At 42.6% G+C, this 26,922-nt stretch overlaps 2 protein-coding genes across 4 annotated transcripts in view; both read left to right on the top strand.

Annotated features, from left to right (window-relative positions):
* LOC133357408 (ubiquitin-conjugating enzyme E2 E2-like) overlaps positions 1-8,494 on the top strand; it is a 28,212-nt gene extending 19,718 nt beyond the window's left edge. For both annotated transcript variants that reach the window (XM_061575333.1, XM_061575340.1), the window contains 3 exons: positions 696-828; positions 3,100-3,247; positions 5,200-8,494. In XM_061575333.1, the coding sequence (XP_061431317.1) occupies positions 696-828; positions 3,100-3,247; positions 5,200-5,297 (379 nt within the window). In that variant the 3' untranslated portion in view covers positions 5,298-8,494. The remainder of the gene's footprint in view (positions 1-695; positions 829-3,099; positions 3,248-5,199) is intronic.
* A 7,756-nt stretch (positions 8,495-16,250) lies between these two features.
* The window catches only part of CWC22 (CWC22 spliceosome associated protein homolog), a 97,122-nt gene continuing 86,450 nt past the window's right edge, over positions 16,251-26,922 (top strand). Inside the window, exons 1-8 of one of the 2 annotated variants that reach the window (XM_061575289.1) lie at positions 16,251-16,452; positions 17,807-19,132; positions 19,785-19,913; positions 20,597-20,765; positions 21,495-21,548; positions 22,679-22,814; positions 24,626-24,832; positions 26,858-26,920. In XM_061575289.1, the coding sequence (XP_061431273.1) occupies positions 16,442-16,452; positions 17,807-19,132; positions 19,785-19,913; positions 20,597-20,765; positions 21,495-21,548; positions 22,679-22,814; positions 24,626-24,832; positions 26,858-26,920 (2,095 nt within the window). In that variant the 5' untranslated portion in view covers positions 16,251-16,441. The remainder of the gene's footprint in view (positions 16,453-17,806; positions 19,133-19,784; positions 19,914-20,596; positions 20,766-21,494; positions 21,549-22,678; positions 22,815-24,625; positions 24,833-26,857; positions 26,921-26,922) is intronic. The other variant, XM_061575279.1, reaches the window with a different exon arrangement.

The raw sequence follows: 26,922 nt of genomic DNA, 5'->3' as shown, positions 1-26,922 counted from the left end.
TCGACCTATGGGAGGCCCAGGACCGGTTTAGATAATCGTCACTGGTGTTGGCCGTGAGCGGGAATCGAACTCGGGTCGCCGGGTTCGTAGCGCAGCGCGCTAACCGCTACACTACCGCTCCCCAAATACACTCACACAGGAACGTACATATGCACATAATAAAACACATGCTATACATACTATAGTGTAACCTGTCCTCCACATTTAGAAACGTGTCTAGTATACATTTCTACATAAGCCACTTCGTTGAGCTATAATTTGTGGCCAGGTCGCTTCTGAAAATGAACTAATAGCTGGTTGTAGTTTATTTATTCATAGTTAATAGCTTAACTGTCCGATACTCTACACTCCTATAGTTTATTTTGTGTTGTTGTTATAACTTTATGACCTGCCCCTACTGCACATCTGTGAAAAAGAGCTTCATAGATCAGTGGATTTCTCCAGGATAAATAAATACTCTGATTCCGATACCCAACCTGGGTGGCCCACAATCTGACTGTTGTGAGTTCAAATCGTGTTTGAGGGTTGATTCAGCCCATCATCCTACCAGGGTCGATAATATACATACCGTCAATGGAGTTAACAACTGTCAACTTATGTGAACGAAGCTTTGTTGCCTTGCGACTCTACGTGTATAGTGATCTTGTGGCAGAACATAGCACGCAAGCCTCAAATGGAACTTTCCTTTCTTGCAGTGCTGGCCCCAAGGGTGACAACATATACGAATGGAGGTCAACCATCTTGGGCCCTCCTGGCTCTGTGTATGAGGGCGGAGTGTTTTTCCTGGACATAACCTTCACTCCAGAATACCCCTTCAAACCACCCAAGGTGAGCTCTCGTTTTATGGGCGTTGTGTTCATTGGGCGCATCCACACCTGAGCCCATCCGTTGTGTGAACAAATCGCTCCTGGAGTCTGCCGTGAAACTCTATCGTCGTCGTCGCCTGCGACGGCTTTGACCGCTACTGAGTGAGTATTTGCAGCACCGTGGTCCAGAGGTCGCAAACGGGTTTTGATTCCTTACCCGTACCCGTACCCGGCCGCACCAGGGTCGCAAATGGGTACCCGTACCCGGCCGGGTATAGGTACCCGTTCCCTACCCGTACCCTACCCGAAATGAGTGACAAACGGTTACTCACCAGTGACTCACGGCCTACCCGTACCCGGCCGCACCGGGTATCGGGTAGGGTACGGGTATCGGGTACCCGGTTGCGACCTCTGCCGTGGTCACGTCTGGGTGAGGCTCAAAGTGTCTGGCCGCACCCCTTAAATGCAGAGCCCCCACCCTCCCTTTTCCCGCTTAGCTCCACCCCCCCACCCACCTTTACGACCAATTATGCGTCTGCAAATGTCAACGTGATGGACTAAGTCGGTAGAAATCATATCTGAGCAGATCGATACTCGAAAGTGGAGTCTGCTTCTGCTTTTAAGCAAGGGGGCTGGTGCAGCTGCTTTTAACTTGCAACAAAGACGTCCACACATAAGCGACTCGGTTGCGTGCAACTGTGTTGTGCAACAGATTGCTGAGGTGGGGGTGCGCCCATAAGAACGGCATTCACCAGTAATGGCATAATACTGGGTGTGTGTTTTTATAAATAAAAAAACATTAAAAAGTACAGTGCTATATACTTCTTGTTTGTTTTTGCAAAGCTCCTGATAATTTTACCAAGCTATTTTAAATTTCGGGAATGTGTTTGCTTACATGGTTCTTACATATATTTATACCCTTGTGTGTTTAATACTGTGCCATGCTTGTTTGAGTAAGTGCCTGTGGTTTAGGCTTTTACTTACAAGGGTGGAGTAGTGGATTAGCACATGGTGCTTGGGATCCAACAACCTGGGTTCGACTCCCAGCCACAGCTGACAGTAGTGGATAACATCTGCACCAGTCCCAGACCTGTCAGAGATGGACTCGTCCTCAAATGAATACGTGGTGTGGCGTGTACCACATCAGAACTTGGGAGGAAAATGTGGCTGGCCACACAACTCCCAGGCGCACCACGCCGACCTAAATAAGTGTTTGCTGACGGCACTTGCCCGCACAATCTGTTAAGGCTAAGTGGGTAATCGTTGCCTCTGTATTATTCGGATGTATAATACCAGTGTCGATTGCTGCGCATTGTGACGTATCCAAAACTAAAGGGGCCTTGTCATCATTACTCCAGACTGCGCGGTCTGGCGATGTTAGATTCACATTGTGTGACATTCTGTTAAAGGCGAGTGCAGCCCTGCGGGCAGGCACACAAGTGTTTACGCATTGTACGTAAGGCAGGGTGGGGATGAGGATGTTTTGGTTTCTCTTTCATCATTTAAAAAAAAAATATCCGCCAGCCTTCCAACTAATACAGTAAGACTGCATGGTATTCAACATTTTACCGAATTGAGACTCGGTGAGCAGAGGTCAGAGTTTTCCCGGAATAGTTGACATTGCAACACATCAGGAATGTAACGTCCACCCAGGAGATGGAGCGATGACAATAAATTAATGGGCAAGTGCTTGACAGATTGTGACTACAGGATCATTAGAAGTGGCGGTGGCTTTAGGGAGGCCTTCATCTGCCAGGGGATTGACCATGGCTAAGTGATGATGAATACATCAATATTGCTAAGATGCTTTGTTCATGAATGTGTTTTTTTGTTGTTGTGATGGTGGGAACAAATTCGCTGTGATAGTGGTGTAATCAGAGAGGGCATTTTGCCAGCAAATTACACAGTGACATTTCTGAACAGGTGAGTAGGCATGTAATAATGCACTGATTCATCAATTGAAATTGATTCCTAAGCTCTGGATTCATCCGTTAAACTGCATGGAAGAATCGATAATTTGTGAAAACTAAATGCTAATTGAGCTAGAGCGGTGGCACAGTGGTTCACACACTATGCTATGAATCATGCGACCCGAGTAAGGATGAGTGGAGAAAACTCGTGGTTGACATTGCAGGTAATAGGAGCCACAATGTTCACCTTGCTGTAGACAACAGGAGTTTTACCGTGTGTATTGTGAGCACGAGAATACACATATTTTATGGCTGAATCGACACATATTCACATGCCTTATAAGCCAGGATTCTGCTGATGGTGCCAAACAATTTTCCCTTAGGTGACCTTCCGCACTCGCATTTACCACTGCAACATCAACAGCCAGGGAGTCATCTGCCTGGACATTCTCAAGGATAACTGGAGCCCGGCACTCACCATCTCCAAAGTGCTCCTTTCCATCTGTTCCCTCCTCACCGATTGCAACCCTGGTGAGTGGAGCCTTCGCTGAGTTTGCACGTTACATAAATGCGTAATTTTCCACGTGGGTTCTCAAAGCTGCGTGGAATCCTGAGTGTGGTCTTTCCCGGGTTTGGGCTGCCGCTGTTGGGCGATTCTTCAACCACTGAAGATGCCCGTAGTCGTGCTTGGAGAAAGCCCGAGAGAAGATGTGCTCGGCTAGCTGTGTACGGTGCGATGTTCAAGATGAATGCATAGATAATCAGAATCTGAATTTTATTTTCATGGAGGAATCCGATGAGCCGCCGAAATTCTAGTTGTTTTATTTGGATGCAATATATTTCAATGCGGTGAAAGCCACTTCGTTCAGCTATCATTTCTGGCCAGGTCGCACGACAGTTGCAAGTATCTCCCTAAACCAATGGCCAATTGAGAACCTATCCCTACGGTGAGACTGTGGCTACTAACCTCAAACCACGGAGCGCACATTAACACCACTTGCCCTCTTTAATCATTCGCCAGCAGCGCTTTGAATATTCACCAGGGTGCTCCTGAAGCCGTCCGCTGGCTCACCAGCCCACCTCGACACAAATGTATAAACCTTTGCAGATCACTCTTTGGTTCTTTCGGTAAAGTCACGTATAAAGATAAAATAATAAATTAAATAAGAAAACTTTATTTAATTTATTATTTTATCTTTATACGTGACTTTACCGAAAGAACCAAAGAGTAATTCCTGCAGTCACGAAAGCTCCAAATTTAAGATCTTTGCAGATCAATTCTCCGCACCGTAAGAAGTAGTAGATTATTTTTTATTCAACGCACGTTGCCCTGTTTTGTGCATTCTGAGTTAGACTAACAACACCTGTAGAGCAGTTTTATCTTATGTTGTCTCTTTCCAGCGGGTTGTAGAAATTACTGAAGTTATTGTGACAGCCAGTATCTAACAGCAAGCTAAATGCCAGTTGTAAACAAGGTGTGCTGTGTACAGGCGTGTGAGCGGGCCACTTCAAGCCAAGCAAGCTATTAAGTGGCACCAGTGAAATGCAGTTTCCCTTTCTTTCCAATGTCATCCTTATAATTGATAGCTGATGTTCATAGCGGGTACTTTCCATCTCCTGTGACCTTCAGCATCTCTCAAGGAGAAGTCCTGTCCAACCAATCATATTGTTTCCCACCGTAATCTGTTTCCTCCCTCTTCCTCCTCCTCCTCTCTTCAAGTTTCCATTGCAGAAGCATCTTCATCGCAGCCCCAGCCTTAGATGTGCCCCACACATGCTAGCCCTGCCTTGCCAGCAGTACGAATAGGCACACCACAGTTAGTCGGTTTAACATGTAGGCTTTTGTGACCAATATCATACGTAATATAGGTTTTTTTGAGTTAGATCGCATAAATATAACCCAACCGGTAATGGATACCCATTGTAATTTATATGCGTTCATTAATCCCGCCCCCCCTTTCACACGTGAAGGGCTCACAAGTGACGTCATCACTTATATCCCTCTATTTAAGGAACAAAACAGGAGGATTTCTCCACAAATCTGGCTGTCGCCTGATGAAGCTGGTTGTAATTACTGGCGAAACGTCGTACTCTGATTGTAAATGTAGTTGATTTGCTCTCCAACACACCGGCATGCTGTACTCAGTAATGAATTGGCATGTTCTGTTTTCGTGACAAACCTTACTAATTGGCTGTGGCGGGTTTAACGACACATTTATATTTACGCGATTCAACCAAAAACACATGTTTTATGCAAAATTAGTCAATTGTCGGCTGGGTCGTATGTGGTGGGGAGTAATGTGTGTCTACTCCCGCCTCTTCCAAGACATCTAGCCAGTGTGGAAGAGTAGGCCAAATCACCTCTGGAGGTGTTCTCTCGAGCTCCCTTTGCCAGGAAGGGCCCCCCCCCCCCCGCCATGTTTGCCGCATCAGAGTGTGCGTGATTGAGCGCGTTTCTCTGCTACCGTTTTCGTTCGTCACAGCGGACCCGCTCGTGGGGAGCATCGCCACGCAGTACCTGACGAACAGAAGCGAGCACGACCGGACGGCGCGCCAGTGGACCAAGCGCTACGCCACGTAAACGGGCGAAGCACGACGCTGTCCCCTCGTGATGCTGCCCCCCCCCCCAACCCTCACTTCTCCCCCCCCCTCCCTGCCCCGTGACCGAGCCGAGCCCCAGGTCACGCAGCACGACAAACGCCCGCCTCTTACGCTACCCACCCCACCTTCTCCACTCCCCCCCCACCACCTACTCTTGCTGATTGGTTCAGATGGCAAACGAACCCAATATCATAGAGTAAATTTTCACCCACGCGTTGTTGTCATCGGTCTCATTATTTGGTCATTTTTGCAGCAATACGTGGAGGGGGAATGGGAAAAGGAACAAATGATTACGTGAAATTTACGATTTTAGTGAGAAAGTGATTTTATGATCGCTTCGTTTTGTTTTGCTGCAAGATATTCACTGCTTTGCAGAAGATATGCATGTATCCATGGGTTTCCGCCTGGTAATAGTCTTCATACACAAGTGGAACGATGCATCTGTTCGTCGATTAATTCTTGAGCTCGCGATACATGCATGAAATCACATAAGTTGCAAGGGATTTTTTTTTCAATTCATCTAACGTTGTATGTGATTGGTTCACATCAGCCCTGCTGTCACACTAGGAAGCAACTACCTTTCTCCCCGCAATGTTAGAATCACTTAAATTCTTAAATGGAATCGTGACAATTCATTGAATCTCCAGAGGCTGGGGGAGAGGGGTGGATCGTTCCACTCTACCATCTGTCCATCCGTTTGCCTGTACGATTCTTGGGGTTGCGTTTGAACTGCCGGTCAGAAAGTAACTTTGTTTTTTTTTTACAATCGCTTGCCATTTCACGGACGTGTTGGTTTATTTTGTTGAGGCTTGGTGTGGTAAGATTGTAATGAACATTGTGTCACCTTTCTGTTATTGCAGAAAAGCAAATTGGGTAACCTTCTGATGAGTCACGCATCGGCTTATTTTGCTCATTTTTGGACACACGGAGGTGATGCTTTAAAATCTTCGCACTGCGCGTAAAGGGTGCTCCGTCATGTTGCGTAAGCAGTCATTCGTATGATGATATAGCCGTACAAAGCTGCTCAGTTTGTGGCTTCTCTTGAATTTGTAGCTGCGATATCAGTGGAATAGAAATAAGAGTATAGACGCTGCTGAAGACTTGACTTAAAGGGTGGCACAATTTGCCAATGTTTGTTAAATAGTTTAAAATACATTACTTAGGCACCCGACCCCTCGTGAGATAAGTTCAAGACTCCAACACAGAGCTCTGGTTGAAATTAAAATTACGCAAGTTAGCCGTAACACGAGTTAGGAAAACAAGAAAATTGCCATTTGGCACGTTTCCGAGTAGCAGCAGTTTGACTTTCTGCTTGTTTGGTTTGCAAATGTGAATGCTTTTATGCTGCTCATATTATAAAACTGCTTTTGGGAAGTTCCAGCAACAGTTTTTCTTTCAAGGCTCACCTTTTGTCAAACAGACTTGGCATATCCGCACTCTTGTGGTACAAAGGGACCTTTATGGAACATCCCTTGTTCTACTGCAACAAAATATCCACACATTAACGTGTGTTTTGGTATGTTGAATTGTGTCTCTTTATTACCCTTTGTACAAGTCGATCTGTTTATAGGCACTCCACTAAAATAACGGGGAGAAATTACAGAGGAAATTACATTTTATTTCAAGCCTCTACATGTCTGCCACCACTGTCAATAAACATTACATCTTTTAAAACTGACCCAATAGACTTTTATTTTTAAAACCGAGCCTGCACAATATTTAATCACCTCTTTAGTTGACAGCAAGGGCGTCATTAGAAATGAGTGGGGTGTCTGTAGATGGATCGCCCTGCATGTTTTGCATATGTACAACCAAACCTTCGTTGGTTTTGAATTTGTTTAATTATTTGGGGAATTTTGTCCAATTTAAAACTACACAGATGCTGTCCGTGCATATAATTTAGCCAAAAGGCAGTGGGTTTGGTAAATTACAACACTACCGTTCACACTCGAACGATCTCAAGTATACATGTTTCTAAACGGTCTCTTCTGGATCTTTTTCTTTTTTACAGTGTCCAGGAAAATTGTTCAGATTACAAATTACAATAAAGGAAAAATGCTTACCGAGACATTTGTGAATATGCGTTTCAGGATTTGTACTCTGGAAAATAAAGTAGCGGTTTAAGTGTTAAGTTAAACTTGAACCGGTATATTAACAATGCATGATTTAAAGAAAGACACGTACAATGTATGCACCAACAGATTCAACTTCATGGTGGACAGCTACAATTTTCTACTGCATAACATAAGCACTATAGCCTAGCGCCTAGGGTTGGTTGATCTATAGAACACAGTTAACGACTTGCTTCAATCACCTGCGTTTGTTAAGTTAATCAACCCGCTTGTCATGTGGTGTCTTATACTACGCAATGAAAGATTTTAATACCATATAAGGGCAGCTTGTGATATGTAGTACTTTTTAACCTAGATATGACATATATCGCACACCGTTTCCTGTGAGTTTTTCCCCCTCCCCAAAACAAATTAAGGTTAGTGCAGTATTTGTTTTGCACATAGATGTGTTGTGTTAAACGCCTATAAATATTTGTTGTGTTCATCGTTATCGTCATCAGCCACGCTCAATCCACTGTTGGATGAAGGCCTTCCCCCATGCCACGGTCAGCGTCTCTTCGTACAATCCTGCGATGTGGTAACAAACAAAAAAATTCCCACCCAGCTCGCGCGCTCCGAACTGATTTCATCTCCCCATCTTTCCCGGTGGATGCGTTCCCATGCCTTGGCTGCCACCTTCTGAACCTTTAAGTATGGAAATAAAACACTTCAAAGTACTCTTCATTGTCGAATTGATTCCAACTGTGCGATTGCCTTTGACGCTGTTCGCGAAGCAATCGAATAACGTCCAGTGCTCGTGTGTAATGTTTGAAGTTGGTTTAATAGATTCTAAAATTCCGTACGAAACATTATCGCAGTGACACGCGGTGCCGATTGCTGCATGCTCGCAAAATAAATCTTTTGTTGTGTCGCGGTCATGTGAAAATATTGGCGATGGATGATACAGTGCTGTCTGCCTTGTGTTTAATTAAACTTCGTCGCTAGTTACGGATGTGACGTGCAACGTAACTTGAGATTCAACGTGGGAACTCGAAGCCGCTGTTATGGCTCAGATTAATGTAATACAAAGCAGACAACGCTGTCTAAAAATAAAAACTCGCTCTCACTGCTGCGTGGAAAGGGATTTTTAATTTGGCCACAAACACGGTGGTGGTCACTTATTGGTGTAAAAAAAAATGCTGCTCTTTACTGCTGCTTAAATAATACTGGCATCACGGAACTGATGAAAGGACCTTGCTGCCATTGTGTATCAGGCTGACGGATGCAACCTTTCGAGTTAATTCTAGATTTGAAGTTTTCGTGACTGCAAGGATCCATACTCTTTGGTTTTTTCGGTAAAGTCACGTAAGTCAAAAAAAGAAAACAAATTAAATCACGACGTTTCGGAGGCAACACAAGCTTCCGTCTTCAGGTGGAACCGTCACAGCAAAATTACGTGGCTTTACCGAAAAAACCAAAGAGCTTTCGAGTTCAGTTGGCGATATTTGAAAATGCAATACACGAGAATCCACGACCATGTTAACCAAGAATCCTATCATCCGCAGGAGCTGTCGGGTCTGCGATGTCTACAATTATCCGTGACCCAATTCTTATTTATGATTATCCCGACAAGTTTTTCTTCCTTGGATAAGTAAAATATTCCCTCATTCACAATCTGTGGTTTTGTATATCCACGAATCGCGTCTGGCACTCAACACGACTGCATCGACAGAGAGAGAATGTGATGGGGGAAAGTGATGAAAGACAAAGTGATGAGAGATAAAGCGATGAGAGATAAAGCGATGGGAGATAAAGTGATGAGAGATAAAGCGATGAGAGATAAAGCGATGAGAGATAAAGCGATGGGAGATAAAGCGATGAGTGATAAAGCGATGAGAGATAAAGTGATGAGAGATAAAGCGATGAGAGATTTAAGTGATGAGAGATAAAATAATGAGATTATTTTCACGTATTTAATAGCTTTATTCATTTGCTATTCAAGAGCATCTCCAGAATGTATCCCTCGTGAATAACGAGAGAATACTAATAAAAATGCGTCATAAGTTAGTACAATTAGTATCCATGCCATTCTTATAGCGCAAGGCTATCACGAAGGATGGCACTTTTACAGACATCGTGTGCAGTCGTTTCACTGCAGAGCCGCTATGTTGCTATGTGCAATCCTAATTGAGTAATTTTCGGTGTAATTTTAAATATCTCTTTTTGAGCGACGCCACGGGATGATTAACGTCCACTGCGAAGCAGACGGTGCACACATTTTACGGTTATTGCATCGGCGATATTAACCAGGGCAGCCCGCCAGATTTGAACCACTAACCTTTGCCCCATAGTGGAGTCAATTCATGAACAACTCCGTGGACAATAGGATTTGCGAATTCGTTCCCCGTCATTCCGTGGATAAAGAGGAGCTACATTTGCTATTTTCTTCTGCTCTCCGCCCCACATTAACCAAGTGATCCCCAGGATGAATTACCTAGGCATGTAACAACGGATCGAGTTATCGGTAAAAATCATCGATGCGATTCATGATACTTGCATCAAATAATGTGCATGAGAATGGATTATTTACAATGTACGCAAATTATTTGCTAATTTCGCATTTAGCCTCATGGTGTGGCGAAAACTGTAAACATTTTTTTTTATCAAGAAACAATGCAAATGAGTTGATAAAATCTCACCGAAATGTAATTTATTCTTGAATTGAATTGTGACCATGATTCGTGACCACTCAAAGAATCGCCGTGGGATGACTGGTTACATGCCTGGTAATATTGTATAGCAAGTATACTTTTTGAAAGCGAAACTTTAAATAGCAACCATTTGACTATTCTACTGAACAGCCTAGCCCAGAGGTTGGCAAATTGCAGTTCCGAAGCCGCACGTGCATTGATTGCGGCTCTAGAAATATCGTTTTGTTTTTTGCCAATTACTAAAACAAATGTCTCTTGTTATTTCTGTTGCCGAACCCTGGGGACCGAGCCGCGCCAGGGCCACACACTGAGCCAGCCCGGCACGGCTCAGCCAGGTTGCGTTTCCATTGCACAAGCCGAGCCGCGCCGCTGACGTCACACGCGTTGAACGAGTCACGACACACGCAGATGGCGCGGTGATTTTGAGTTCTCAAATCGTTCCGACTCACGTTTTTCTCCACTCCATGCACATGTCACTAGCCCCCTTCCGCTTCTCACCCGCCCACCCGCCCCTGGCTGGGCCTGCTTGGCACCAAGCTGGATTCAGAGGGAACCGAGGGTTGGGTTCCATCTCCGCATTGAAGAATCGCCAGTGGGAAATCACCAGCACGGTGAGGATCCTGCATTGGCTCGGCACGGATGTGCCAATGGAAAAGCGGTATCTTGTTAATACGTGCTGACCTGTAAGCCCAGTTGCAAGTATATTCTGAGCAGGCGGTTGTGTGAAGAAAAAATTAAGATTTCCCTTGTGTGTGTGTTCCATCGTGGTAATAATTGACCCGCCACGTTTCATACGTACTCTACGTCATTGTAAAGACTCGCACGGTTTGGGATGTGTTTAAGAGACCTGTATAGATTTAGTCAAATCTTACTCGCGCTTGCCTTGCTTGAGAAAAGTGGTTTAACTTTAGGTACTTTAAATGTAAGACATGTGTAAGTAATAAACATGAGAAGGTGGGGGGAGGGCTACAGCCAGCTAGGTTTGTGCTTCTATAAGAGAAAAAAAAGGAATATTTGTCTGTCATGATAAACGCGTAAATTCAGACTTCAAGGGCAGTTATTGAATGGTAGCATGAATTACAGATCGCAAGGCACATGCTGGGGAAACATTGTCGTGTTTTTTTAAGAGCTACGTTTGATAACTCCACTTATATAAACATATATACACTGCATAGCATTGCATCGCTGTTCGTTACTGTTGATTTTGATTCCGCATATCCCTGCAGCATGCTAATAGTTTAACTTACAGAAAAATAACATGTCTCGCTTGACATGCATTATACGTGCACACTTGGATGTTCTTTGTGTAATGAGATGTTGCTCGGCTATGCCTTTTCCCAAAATTCATTTCGGGTGGGGTAGCTGGAAGGGGAAATAATGATGAGAGGTCACGTGACCCGAACTGTCAACAAGACTTACGTTGTATTGGAAGGTCGTTCTTGCAGTCTTGCTTTACGGCGTCAGAGAATGCAGCAAAAAAATAAGCCAACACATTTGTATTCACAATTATAAAGTGTTCATGAGCCTAACATTGGAACAGCTTGCTTGCTGAATTCATTACAAAATAATAATAATCCAGGCTGGAGGACCCTGCACAAAAATAGGTCCAATCAAAGGTATAATTGTGAGCATTACAAATAACAATTGTGTCTTTTTGCTCTTTGATGTGTGATGTTTTTCTCAAAAAATTGCTTTCGGAGCATACAGGCCATTTTTCTAATTTGATTGACGTTGCATAATTTAGGAACTATTATATATGATATTTAAAGACATTAAACTCAAATATAAGCAGAACTCATTTCTGTCTCCACATATATGTAACATGTTTTAGTATCAACAACCTATTGTAGCATTTGTTTAAGCAAGCAAATTCTGGATAGGATTTCAACCTTTTGGGTGTCATCAACTCTCATCAATGAGATAGCGTAAGATTTGAAACCCAGATTTCAATGTTGGAAATACCACAAATGCAACTGCACATACCCACCACCTGTTGTGGAGGGCTTTAAAACCTGGAATTGACGAGAACGTCGCAATCTTGAACAGCACCCTGGTGACAAGTTTTGCGCGATTTTAAAGAAGAGTGCATTACATTGTTAAATGTCTGAAAACCTTCATCTTGTAAGCATCCGTTTTCACTTTGTATCGTGCCCTAGTTTGCTGTATGAAAGCATTTCATATGGCTCGCGTCCAACATGGATACTGAACACTGTTGGGCAAACAAAAGGGGTGTTTATGTTTTGACGCTGTTTTTGAAACTGTGCGGAAATCTATACATATTTTTTTTCTCTTCTAGGAATGTCATATGACCGTCATTTCGCCGGGCTTGCGATTTAGTTGAATTGGAATTGTGTTTGAAATTAAACAATAATAAAAAGAGTAACAAAAGGCCTTTAGCGCTGAATATCTGTATTTCTGGCAGGAGTTCAAATCTATACCAAAAAAAATCCCTATGCCTTCTATACAACAGTACCATAACTACCATTTGCTTGTACATAAGGTAAATGCTGCATTAATAAAGGATGTGTGTTGTGTTGTCATACACATTCGTTGGTCAATTGTTGAAGCGTTTATTTATTTGTTTTGTTTGGCATTTCCATTCTGCCAGCCGGGATTGGTTCGAGACGACTGTGCCCTACATTTGCATTGAAGAGTCAAATGTGGTCATTTGGAAATGTGTTTTTTTGTTTAAAACAAGCATGAAAAACATGTACGTGCGAGGATTCTTGTAACGCTTTCCAACATACGTGTGTTCTCAGAAGTACATTTTTTTTTATAAACGTTATTACCTCCTGTGAAGTATGGGTCAGAACGCATGGCCATTGACGAGGAAAATGGATTACACGCTTGCTTGGATTTACACTTGGGGGCATCAACATGAGCAACATAGACCAGGGAACACATCCATGTTGATGTTAGGTGACATCAACATGGTGGTACACAACATATTTCCTTTCTTCATCGATACGAAATGACTCCTCTTATCTGCGGCGATGTGCTGGATGAGCGTCGTGGATCCGACTGCCCACGTAATTATCTGCAAATGTATTTCATATACAGGATGCTTAAAAACACATTCCTGCGGAGGGAGCTGATAGGAACGTTGGGTTGCTCGGTCAATGGCCAGGGTCAATGGCGGCGTGGTGTATTCCGCAAATATGCCCGACTGAGGGCGGGCACAAGCCGGCGTGAGTAGGTTAAACGTTGAGTTTTATAAGGGCACCACGGGGTGACCAGCCCCTCCCCACCCTCCCCACCCAGCCCCACCCAGCCCTTCCCCTCCCCACCCAGCCCCTCCCTGCACGACGGACGGACGGACACAATAATCCCCTGTGGGCTGGTGGAACCAGTGGGTTCCTACCAGTAAAATGTTAACACTTATATGGAAGTATTGTTTTTAATGGCGAAAGAATGGATAATACACTGTAACATGATAACAAACTGTATGTTAATAGCTTCAACGCGTGCCTGGAATCTTCTCCAGTTGGTCTCCATAGCCCGGAGGCACATTTCTCGTGGTATTGTTGCAAATTCTCAGAAGTGTTACAAAAATTTAAAGCACAATGTACAATGAACCGCAGATGAGAGGAAGAATAGGGGCATTGATAATAGGATTTGTTGCACACTCGCAGATAATAAGGTAAGGATCGAAGTTACAAATCACATTTGCCAATGTGACTGTGTCAACACGGTTGCTCGACCCAGTTGCACCCAATGTCGGATTATCTTCATAGCACATGGAGAGGTGTGAGGACTATAATTTGCGAACAATTGATCAATCAGCGAATGCTGATGGGGAATACGTGCAGTAGCTACATGTGCAGTAGCTACACGTGCAGTAGCTACACGTGCAGTAGCTACACGTGCAGTAGCTACACGTGCAGTAGCTACACGTGCAGTAGCTACACGTGCAGTCGCTACGGGCTCCGCACTTTCAAGGGCCCCGCGCTAAATGCTTTCAAGCTATCAATTCCGGTGCAGTGATTCTGCACTTGCTCTATTGCTATAGTACTATACTGCCTTCAACGTTTATGAACGACTGGGTGTTTAAGGTTAGCAATTTCTCGTATTATCTGGCTGTATAGCAAATGAAAACATACAATTACTTTATACTCTTAGGTTTTTTCGGTAAAGTCACGTAGGTAAAAATGTTAAATTAATAAAAGTAAAATAAAACAAATTAAAAAAATTCACGACGTTTCGGAAGCAACACAAGCCTCCGTCTTCAGGTGGAACCGTCACAGCCACGACAGCTGTATCAAGTAAATGAGAGATCACAAGAAATACTACCCCGTATATATAATGGTTGAGGGGGGAAGGGCCAGGAACGGCACACTTTTACCTACGTGACTTTACCGAAAAAACCTAAGAGTATGAATCCTTGCAGTCACGAAAGCTTCAAATCTACAACTACTTTACTATTCAAGTAAAAACATTGTGTTTTAATATTTGCGTTTTTTTTTAATTTAGGGCCCCTTTATAACATACATGCCACAGGCCCCACACTAGCTTAATCTGGCACTTGGTTGCACCCACTACAAACGAGGCAGTGTGTCCTTGTCGATGAGGTGGAGCCATCACATTGCAAAAAATGCCTCCCAAACTGCCTGTCACCCACCGTGCCTTTCCACCAGCAGCAGCGAGGACAATTCATCTCACGCCTGCGTGGATCAATCACGTGAATGTTTAAAGGGCCTCTGTTCATTTGTGACGTCTTTCTACAGTGGCCCTCGTTTATCTTTGACAGGCATACAATTATTGATCGTGTCAAATTTGCACCCCCCCCCCCCCGTTCTCCCCCCACTGGAATAACTTGATGGTCATAGGATTAGTGCGAGTTTGCATGTCGGCTGCCACCGATGAAGCGTGCTCAAGCGAGTGTGTAATTTGCCAATCCCGACAACATCTTATCAACGAACCACTTTGACGTCTGCATTATAGAAGAGCAATGCCAATGCATATCTCGTGGCTTTGTAATGATGGTTGGGTGCGATCACAGTTAACTGCAGTATCTGTAGTCCACTGCAACCTGCACATTTCATATTCTACACAGCAAACTGATATTGACCTGAGCAGGTTAATAGCAGGGTTATCTCAGTTTGCTATTAACCCATCCCTGCCAGGCCCTGGCAGATATACAATCTTCTCCCTTTTTTTTTTTTTTACAAATCAGACTTCTTCTCTTTTTAAATCCTTTATATTAAGTTCACTTGCTTGCTTGCTTGCGCGCTTACGACCGTGCAAATCTTTCGGTCGTTTTTTAACCCACTTCCCGTGATCCAATCGAGCTGACATTTTGCACACAGACTCGTTGTGCGTGACAATTTATTTTCGTGAAATTTTTTTTCCATAACTTTACACTTTTTAGGAAACAAAAAAGATATTTCATTACCAATTGCTTAATGGTGGCAGGCAATCATCTGATCCATAGGTGGCAGCCATCTCAAGCCAGAGGACGAGAGGACTCTAGCCGCCACGCATATAAAGGATTTATAGTGAAAAACTTTGTTCCATGAAGGAGCATTTTGCTTTTCCATGGGAGAATGGAGAAGCATACATTTTGTAAATGTTTTGAATGATTGTTATTAAATATTTTTATTTTAATAATTCTACCAGGGCTTTTCATTCTGTGGAATGAATATGTGATTGTACTCTTTATTTTGCTTCGTTTTACTACAAAGTTTCAAGTACAGTATTTTTAATAGAATGACTTTAATATTTTATAATTATAAGAGAATTTCAATACAATATTCTGAACATCTGCAGTTTTAGTTAGACGTTAAAACATTTCAAGTGCATTTTATGCTAAATTTCAGCGTTCCAAAGCCACCTTTTTAATACGTGTTTTCTCCTACAACATCAGAGTGCAGCGCCACATTAAATACGCACTACAATGACAATAGTTTAAAGTGATTTGAAGCATATTTAATTTAAAAATGTTAATGTTTTTTTAGGGGGGGGGGGGGCTCAGAGCTTTGTGACGTCATATTTCACGGGGGGGGGGGGCCTGACTTTTTGAGACGCCGCGTGACGAGGGGGGGAAGGGGGAGCGTCAAAAATCGGCCAAAATCGCGTGACGTCATTTATGGACGGCCCCTAACCCTTCCGTAATCCGGGGGACTTGCCTGTGTCGGGGCTCAGAAAATTCGATCAATCTCCGAAAAAATTCGCCGCGGTCCCTTGCGGGGACCCCCCCCCGCCCCCTCCTCCAACTTCGACGCTGCCCCATCCACGCACGGCCTAGGCTCCACATCGCGCCAGAACGTGGCTCTTTGAATACAGAACTCCGTTGCTTTAGCGAGTTTCCTTTTTAATTTTTAAAGCTTGTTGGAGGGGGATAGTTCACTGTGACGCAGCCCGTAATGTCGTCCAAGTAAGTATCGGTTGCTTTAATTATTCGTTTTAAATCGTTGTGTTGTGAGCGCACTGGGCCCACTCCACGGAAAGCCTGCCTTGCCTAGCTTACGTACCGGCTTCCCTTCACTTCCCGCAGGGGGGGCACTAGGCGAGGATGGGTGTGGTTTATATAAAAAAAACCTCACATTTCCCCTTTGTTGTTGCGATTGACGTAATGTAATCAACTATAATAGCCCACTTCGTGTGTTTATGGTGTTCGCGGCCACGTTCAGAGTACGATAGAGCCCTTGGTGAACCGTTTGTAAATCGCCCAGTGCTACGATATCGAAGTATAGTAGTGTGGTGGTGTAAGTTTGTCTTTTGCGCCCATTTTATCAAACCGTGCAGTTGCGTGTATCGTGACTATCTTAATATCCATTGCACGATTTTTTTCTTCTTCTAATTATAAGGACACGTAAACACCGGCTTGTCGGGAAACTGAAGTGTCGTACTAAAGGCTTTGCATCAAAATGCGCTCATGCGCACGTGCGTGGACGCTCCTGACATGTGTTGTACGGAGTGAGCCATCTGTAGATATTCCACGGATTTATGATTACCCCTTTTACTTTATTCTCAAACAAATGTTTGAATGTCATGAAGGCGATGGTTCCATTCCTCACAGAAGATAGCGCTAGCATATTTAATGTTTGTATTGATGTTGGTGGGAGACATGTCGATACTTTTAAATTGTAAGTTTAATTACTACCTATTTAGTGGGGTATCTATTCATGGTTCATGATTTCCCTATTTTACTCTATTCTCAAACAAATGTTTGAATGTCATGAAGGCGATGGTTCCATTCCTCACAGAAGATAGCGCTAGCATATTTAATGCTTGTGTTTATGTTGGTGGGAGACATGTCGATACTTTTAAATAGTAAGTTTAATTACTACCTATTTAGTGGGGTATCTGTTCATGGTTCGCCCTGTATGGAAATGTTTGTTTTGCATATGAGAATTAAGTACTATTCATTAATTTATTTACACCCTTCTACCACCTCAACTCTAGAACATTAAGTGTGCGTTCTGTTTTCTACTCCACGTATACCCCATTATTAGAAATCCAACCTGTTGCCGATACATGTATGACATCAATGTATCCGTATATTGGTGTTAAAGCCTTTGAATGGGATACAGTATAACATATTCGTTCATGTTACTGTCATAGTTACACATAAACGTTTTGCATTTAACAAGCAATGCAATATAAAATGCATACAGATTCTCACTTTAATATTCCAAACATAAAATATATTGTCTTTGGTAAGACTAGTATGGAAGTAAATCATATCGTATGATCATTAATTCGAAGCCCATGTGCATCTTTTACAGAGAACGAAGTCGTGACCGTGACAAGGATCATGAAAAGGAAAACGACCGGAGTGGGGACAGGAGCGATGACAGAGAAGAGGGTAGGAGGAGCAGCAGAGCAAAGGATGACAATAGCAATGACAAGACCAAGGACAAACGCAAGGAAAGAGATATGAAGCATGATGAATCCAGTGACAGTGACCAGAGCAGTAGTACGAGTGAGGATGGAGAGCTGGATAAGAGTAGGGAAAGAGACATTGATGATGATGGAAGCAAGCACAAAGATAGGGACGGCACCAAGGACAAACGCAAGGATACGCATTTAGACAAGGCGAATGATGGGGATGGAACCAGTGACCAAGATAAGAATGGCAGCAATAGCAGAGGTCAGGAAGGTGTGGCAGACAGGTACAGAAAGAGGGAAGGAGGCAGAAACAGGAAAGGAGACCGAGATCATCGCAGGGAGAGAAGCAATGATAAAGACGAGGATAGTGATATGGATGTGGATCGGGGAAAAGAAAATAGCAGTGACAAAAATGGCAGTGGGAAGAGAAACAAGGATAGGAATGAGGATGGAGACATGAATGAGGAAGGGGACAATGTCAGAAGCATAGAAAGAGATAAGGGCAAGGACAGGAAAAGACATAGACGAGGGGGTAAGGAAAAAGATGGGGACCGAGAGAGAGACCGGGACAGGTACAGAGATAGTGGTGGGGATAGTGGTGTGGATGAGAATGAGATGAGAGATGGGGAGAGAGACAGAGATGGGGAACATGGAGTGAGGGACAGGGAGAGGGATAGAGATGGAGGTAGAGACCGGGATAGAGAGAAGGACCGTGGCAGGAATCGAGATCGAGACCGAGAGAGGGATGATGAAAGGTACAGAGACAGAGATAGACATGACGATGAGGACAGATATGGAGAAAAAGATGGATTCAGGAACAAGGACAGAGATCGGGACAGACACAGAGACTTGGATGAGGACGAGGGCAGATACAGAGATAGGGACAGAAATAGGAATATGATTGAGGACGAGGGCAGATACAGAGATGGCGGCAGGGACAGATACAGGGACAGAGGAGGAAGAGACCGTGATGTTGAGCGGAGGAAGCGAGTAAAATCCCCTACCCAGGATGAGGCCGAGAGAGGGCGTGAGTTGGGAGATGCAAACGAAGCGGAGAGAGTGCGGGGACGAATTGAGCCAGACGGGGAGGTAGCAGGTGGAGAGGAACCACCAACTAAGAAAAAGAAGGATGAAGTGGATCCCATCCTGACACGCTCAGGGGGAGCATACATTCCTCCTGCAAGGCTGCGCATGATGCAAGAGCAAATTGCAGACAAGAGCAGGTACGCACTATCACATGACGATTGATGATTTTGTTTTGACACTGCATACTGCTTTGATGCAGCGTGCACTATTTGTGTTTTCTATTGTAAGTTGTAGGAGGACCAAATAGCAATTGATTATTTTCCTTTGGCAAATCAGAATTCTAAGCTGAGTCGTATTGTTTTAATGTATTCTCTAAACTGAAAAGTATCTTCCTGTCCATCCCCTTTCGTCTGTCTCCCTATCTTTGTCCCTCTGTGTCTCTTTCTGTCTCACGGTGTGTCTGTTACTGTCTACCACTGTCTGAGTGTCTTTCTTTCTCCCTCTTTCTTGTTTATATGCATTTCTGTCACTCTCTCCCTCAATCTCTTCCTCCGTCTCTGCCTGTCTCATCTCTCTTGTCTCTCACTAACCATGCGCTTGTGGTGGGGGTTGTTTTTGCCATCACAGCTCCAATTCCATGCCTACCCTCCTCCCTTAGCTAACCATGGCTGCTCGAAACAAATGCTTGGCTTCACATTTAATTCTTCATTTAATCCAGTAAAATAAAACACAAAAATAAGCAGGCATTTTTGGTAAGACGTTTTGTGATTTATATTCACCGATGATATGGCAGTATGTAATTTGTGTTGCGTTTTACTAACGTGGTGTTCCCGTTTATGTCCATCCAAGTTTGGCGTATCAGCGAATGAGCTGGGAAGCTCTGAAGAAATCAATAAATGGCTTGATCAACAAAGTAAACGTTTCAAACATCTTCAACATCATCAAGGAGCTGTTGCAAGAGAACGTTGTTCGGGGACGGTAAGAACTCTTGCCCTTTAGCCTTGAATTTTCAGTTTTTTTTACAAACATGTCTTTGAAACATCATTAAGTTTTATATGTATATAAAAAAAAACTTTTTACACTTTTGTTCCCTTAACGTACATTAACTTTTTTGCGTGCAGTATCCATAAATCATAAAGTCATGATATGGTTCTCAACTATTTGTTATCCTTGCATCTTTAAGTAATTCTGCCGAGTTTTCGTGTGTACATATTGGGGTACATGTATTCGTCATTTGAAGTATGACGATGTGCAGTGGATAGGTTCCAAAACAAGCATCGCAAGAATACTAATAAAACAAGTATATAGAACATGTGCCTGCTCTCATCCTAATTGGATTGATTTAGGGCTATGACCAGTGTGAATTAAGAGGTTTGGTTTCATTTCAATGTTTCTATAATCGGATTTTGTTTTTGCTTGGGTAATATTAAGGTGATGCATTTCTTCTGGATGCCTAAACTGTCCTTTGCCACGTAATTTTGAAAAGCAGGTGCATTTTTTGAACAAACCCAAGGTACATGTACGTTCGTGTGCCACTAAATGTACAGTACATCCACCACAGTAATTGTAGATTGTCTCCTATTGTGAGATAAATGAATCGACACTTGGGATTGTGTGGGTGAGAGCACACGGTTTGATCACCTATTTTGTCTCTCCTGCAGTGGTTTGCTGTCACGCTCCATGATCCAAGCACAGATGGCCTCCCCAACATTCACACACGTCTACTCTGCGCTCACCGCCATCATCAACTCCAAGTTCCCGCAGATTGGCGAGCTCATTCTTCGGCGTCTCATACTCAACTTTCGCAAGGGATACCGCCGTAACGACAAGGCAAGCCGTTCCCCAGGCCAGGGATCATCGGATGTGAATGTTGACTTGAGCCTAGGTCATTGCATGTCAATTCTGCATGGAATTGAGAGTCTCTGCAAACAAATTATTCCTGAGAAGCAGGGTCACGTGATCGTGTGTGGTATGATCATCTGTGCAGATTTGAAAACTGCCAAAGTCCTTCATAGCTGTGTTATTTTCATTGTCTTAATTAGTTCACTCTGTCAGTTAATTCGCTACAATGGGGAATAAAAACTACTTTTTGCCATTGTTCTCTTGAGCCAGTAATTCTGCTTTATGCAATTTTAATCCTTTTTCTTCTCTATTTGAACCCCCACTATTCTTTCTTTCCACTTCACCAAGTGTGGTTTTCAGCCCAGTCTCGGAACGTGTCCAAATTTCTGTAGTCATCTTTCCTTGACCTTGGTAAACAAGGTTGTTTTCACTCTTAACCATTTACTTTTATCATTTTTGTTAGTCTGGCAGAATAGCCATTGTGATATTTACATAAACCTCTGCTGTGGTTCGTTTCATTTGTATAATGTGCACTATGGTAAATGAATCATGGTTTTGTACGGTATTGAATAATACATTGTTTTACTGGAATCTTCTAGCACTATGAATTTTGCCAATGCTGTATAATACATGGGTATGAAGGTCATACTAATTTATGATGGAGAGTGAAATGAAATATATTCTCCACTAACTGGCTGTTTCTGCTTATTTTTGCAGCCACTCTGCCTGTCCACAAGCAAGTACATTGCTCACCTTGTGAACCAGAATGTGGTATGTACTTTGTTATTTTTAATTCAATATTGACTTATTACATTAGATGCACCCAATCTGTTATTGAGAGCATAAGGGATGGGTATTGTTAAAATTAATTTTAAGGTGAGCATTTTATTGCGAACCTCATGATTCAGAGCAGCATGCTTTAAAAACATTACACCATCACATCAATGTTTAAACAACGATTGTTTTAGGTTTGAACATTTGCATGAGTTGCACTGTTGAAATATTACCTGGTGTAGTAGTTTTAATGGCAATGAAGCGCAATTGTATTATCTAATAAAAACACCCCCATAATAAATAAGCGCTTTGGCTAGCTGAATTTTAGATATTTGATATAAATAGTTCTCTGTTTCAATTTTTTAATAAGGTATGGAATGGTTATGAATACAATATAAGATAACAATTGAACAGGAGGTTCATTTAGTAATAAAAATTTAATTTAATGCACATGCGTACTCATTCACTTTTTTATTCCGACTTTTGAAATGTAAACTTATATGAAACTATAATTAAATGTCAACATATGTATTGTACCCGCTGCTAATATTACAATGATAACTGTATACACTGCCGCTACATATTTCATACTATACTAGAAAAAAAGTTTTGCCACCTTTCTGAATTGCTGGCTGGCTGGCGCATGGGCGGGCAAGTCTCCGTGTTCCGATCTGTGCGATGACGTCACCCGCGTCCCACAGCGTTGAGCCGTTTTGCACGTCACACCGACGTCAAGCTCCACTCTGGCCGTGTGTCCAGCTCAAATGCACAGGGAGTGCTCGTCAACGTTAAAATTTATTAGGAGTTGCCAGTTATAATATCACCACATCAAAAAAAGCAAACATTTTTCAAACTTTCGATTTAAAGCTTTCGTGCCTGCAGGGATTCATATTCTTGGTTCTTTCGCTAAAGTCAGTAGAAGGGAAATAATACAAATAAAACATAATAAAATAATCAGTGAGAATAAATACAAGAAGAACCTAAGCGATCTGCATTAGGCACAAATTGTCCGCAGCGCTAACTCGTACCCTTCTCTGTTAACGTCACACTAATTCCCATGTTTCTGCTGCTAATTGGCATCGTGATGCCCATGAGTGACTGCATGCGTGCGTGCTCTCGTTCCACAGGCGCACGAAGTGCTGTCCCTGGAGATTCTCACTCTGCTGCTGGAGCGGCCGACGGATGACAGCGTGGAGGTGGCTGTTGGCTTCCTCAAGGAGTGTGGTCTCAAGCTCACAGAGGTCTCACCACGGGGAATCAACGGTCAGTACGCACACACACTGTGGCACCAACAAGGCATCCATCCGGTGCTGCTCGAGTACCAGGAATAAACTAAATTTAATTAATGTTGGGAAATTGTATTGGGTTGATTCATTATACTGGCGCCACAAAAATGCCCCTTGCCAGTACTTCAGTTTTAATTACTTATTTAAATAGTTGGTAACGAACTTATTTCACGATGTACATCGACTGTTTTACGCAAAAGCGTTGTAGGAAATTTATTTTTTGGCTCGCTCGGCTGAAATTCGGTGCAAAGCCAACTAACTATTGCAATGTATTGATTTTTGTATTGTGTGAAATTAAGAATTAATGGGCCTAATTTCATATGTTGCGGATCCAATATCGGATGATTCAATATACAATGCCAAACACCAAGCACACCCCTCACTCTCCTGGCATTTCTAATATTTTAAACAGCAGAATCATGTGAAAAGGTAATTCTTCAAATGTCATGCGTGTATGCATGCTTTTACCTTTTCGCATTTCTGCTTGGGGTAATTTGTAAAAGCTCACAACACAAGCATGTAGTAAGCCCCCTGTATGTGACAAATTGCTTTAATTGACATTCTCTTTAATACACACCATTTAATTAAATCTTTCAGTTTTAGACATACTCCACTAGGGAGTGCTATTGTACCTTCATTTTGATGGTCATTGGACATTTTATAAGCTCTTAGCGCGTACTTCTTCATCTTTTATTTTTGAATGGCTCGTATGTAAAAAAATTCTCCACGTACTAATTGTGAAGGAACACAGTACAATTAACCTGTTTTGAAATGCATTAAATTAATGTTGCGGTATATTGTGCAGGGCGCGGCAATAGTCGCGGTGCCATCTGTACGGTAAATTAGAGCAGATGCTTGAACCGTGCGCCATGTGCTTGGACACGTTTCAGTCCGTTTCACACAGGATGCTGGAACATTCCTCATGGTGTATTACAGTGATCTTAGATATTAGACGGTGCCCTCGGACAGGCAGGTCAAGCTTTAAGACTCATTTATTTTCCTATTAATTGTCCGGAGATGCGGTTGCATTTTAAACGTCATATGAATGTGAATTGCATTGTATTAACGCACCGAACTTGGTATATTAATATTTATTTGTTTTGTAGTCGTGTGGACGACCTACTTAAAATGATTCTAGATTTGAAGCCTTCGTGACTGCAAGGATTCATACCTTTTGCTTTTTTCGGTTAAGTCACGTAGGTAAAAAATAAAATAAAATAAATGAAAACAACTAAATTAAATCGCGACGTTTCGGAGGCAACACAAGCTTCCGTCTTCAGGAGGAACTGTTACAGCCAAAGTCACTGTAGTATGCCCCACAGAAACAAGTCAATTGGCACGAGGTCCGTTGATATTGACCCCAAGGGTCAATGTCGAGGCCATCTATGCCCTGCACACGACAAACCACAACATACATAGCATGGTCCTGCAATTGCCATGGTTTCTGCCTTGCCGCACCCTGGACACATCTCTACATTGTCAAAGCTTCTGCATGTTTTCTTCAAATTGTAGCATGACTTGAGAGATGGATGTAAATTGAGACAATTCCTTGTTTGTTTAGGATGTGAAAATACGTGGGTGTCTACACCATTTTGTTTCCATCATTCACTGAAAAAAATAGACTACATTTAAATATGGCATCTCTACACCTCCACACATGTGAACTATTTTTCCATGCCTTTACCTGCAGTATTAACAAATTGCATGGTTGCATCATGGGAGCCTGCACGCGTACATCGCCGTCACAGACCCCTGTTAATAATATCTGTCGTACTTCTCGCTCTGCAGCAATCTTTGAGAGGCTGCGGAACATTCTGCACGAGTCCCAGATCGACAAGCGCGTGCAGTACATGATTGAGGTGATGTTCGCCATCCGCAAGGATGGCTTCAAGGACCACCCAGTGATCCCTGAAGGCCTGGACCTTGTGGAAGAGGATGACCAGTTCACGCACATGCTGCCGCTGGAGGATGACTACAACTCCGAAGACCTTTTAAGTGAGCACTTGTCCGTGGGTGGGAGGTTTGGTGGCCCCTTTTGCAAAAGCGCCAGGAAGCGTCGCAGCTTGTCCCTCGGAGTAATATGGGCAGATATCCCATGTGTCGTGTATAACGAGTTTTTTTTCTTTCAGGATCCCTTAAAAAAAATGAAAAGCTATTTGGAAATCTAAAATCGTGGTTCCAAAGATTAAAAACTGAACCGCATGCAAAGCAATGCTGCCTTGTTGTTATCGGTATCTCCACGCTGCACAGAAATGGCAGACGTCAGGGAGGCTTAGTTACTCTACGGTAACTGCTCTCGCAATGCATTGTGTTCCACAATTGATTTGTGATTGACAGTGGTTTCAGTGGTGTTTTTTTCATCTTTCATTCACAGTCCTTCCATCTAACAATTAACAGCCTCAACTCTGCGTAATTTGCAAGATATGACATAAAGTACATTTATGCTGATTTGGTTTATTCTCTAGTGTTGTATGTAGGTCCTAAAGTGTTCTTCGTCATAAGGCCAACCATGTTTAGCACTAGAGCTTAGATCTTGCATGGAGTAATCATCCTGGATACAGCTTTGTCAAGCCGCCCACATCCTTTTGACCTATGGAAGGAGACGGTTGATCAGGAATATTTACAATCGGGGATCAGAAACTTCCTTTGTTTTAACTAGGCGAGATGCTTGTTTGACTTGGGTGTATCTGTTTTATGCACACCGACATCATCGTTCATGAAAAGCGAAACCAGGCTTTAGAATAAGTATAACCCGTAAAAACAAAGTTTTTCACTATAAATCCTTTATATGCGTGGCAGCGAACTTAATATAAAGGATTTAAAAATATATTCGCCTGTGGAGGACGCGGGGATCGATCCCGCGACCTTTGGCTTGGGAAGCGAGGGCGCTACCAACTGCGCTACTCCGCCACGGCCTGTGGAGGGGTTACGCTCTGGGCTCTTATACTGTGACGTTCAGCCAAAGCCAAGAATGAGTTCTATTTGAATATATGTAAAATATTTTTTTTGCCTAAAACGTGTAAAATTTTGGGAATTTTTTTTCACGAACATTAATTGTCTGGCACAACGAGTCTGTGTGGAAAATGTCAGCTCGATTGGATCACGGGAAGTGGGTTAAAAAACGACCGAAAGATTTGCACGGTCCTAAGCAAGCAAGCACGCAAGCAAGCAAACTTAATATAAAGGATTTAAAAAGACAAAGTGTGTAAAATCAAAGAAAGCCACGATTCACTCAAAAGTAACAAGACGTGTTTTCACTATTGCTGCTGTAGGCAGATTTGGCATTGCCCAATTGCTATAGTCATTAGGTAACAAAAAAATTCATTATCTTGGTTTAAAATAAAGATTGTTTCTTAACGTATTCTGACTGCACGTGTTGCAGTATTTTAATTTAACTTGAGTTTAAAGACATTTTTCGCTGGACTGATTTAAAGTGTTGATTGCATACCACAGAATTTCATTATAAGAACATCAAGCGGGGAAATAATTTCAGTTTTAATGACTTTAATTGTATTCCAATAAGGCTAATTATGAAAATGATGGCTTTTGAGAGTCCCTTAGAAGGTAATTATGGAAATTAGGTACAATTAACTGATTTTTAAGGTATTCCTTGCTTCAGGTGTACACAGAGCTCTAGCCTGAAGTGATGTGTGCATGTAAAACAACTTGCTATGGAATATCGTGTTTTGATACAGTATGTGGCAATATGCTGACCTTGATCATTGTGGCACTTATTTGTGATCTTGTATTATTTGTGTGAGTTTTGGTACAAAATTGGTATGGAGATGACTGAATAAAAAAAAAGTATTTTTCTCTTCCAGTTAAAATGTAATTAGTTTCCACCCAACTATAATATTCTTCCTAATTTGTTTGGTCATCACTTGCCACTTATTTGGTTAATTTTAGGCTTGTTTGGAAGGTGAGTCAATTAATCTTGTATGACATATACCCGAGAGTTTTCAGATGAATAATTATGACTTTGACCTTAACTTGCTTTTTTGCATATTGGTGTCATTGCAGATATTTTCAAGCTGGATCCAGATTTTTTGAACAATGAAGAAAAATACAAAACCATCAAGAAAGGT

This window comes from Lethenteron reissneri, chromosome 7 (genome assembly GCF_015708825.2).
Source record: "Lethenteron reissneri isolate LAM-NWPU_2019-01 chromosome 7, ASM1570882v1, whole genome shotgun sequence".
Lineage (NCBI taxonomy): Eukaryota > Metazoa > Chordata > Hyperoartia > Petromyzontiformes > Petromyzontidae > Lethenteron > Lethenteron reissneri.
This window is presented reverse-complemented; position numbering and strand designations above follow the sequence as displayed.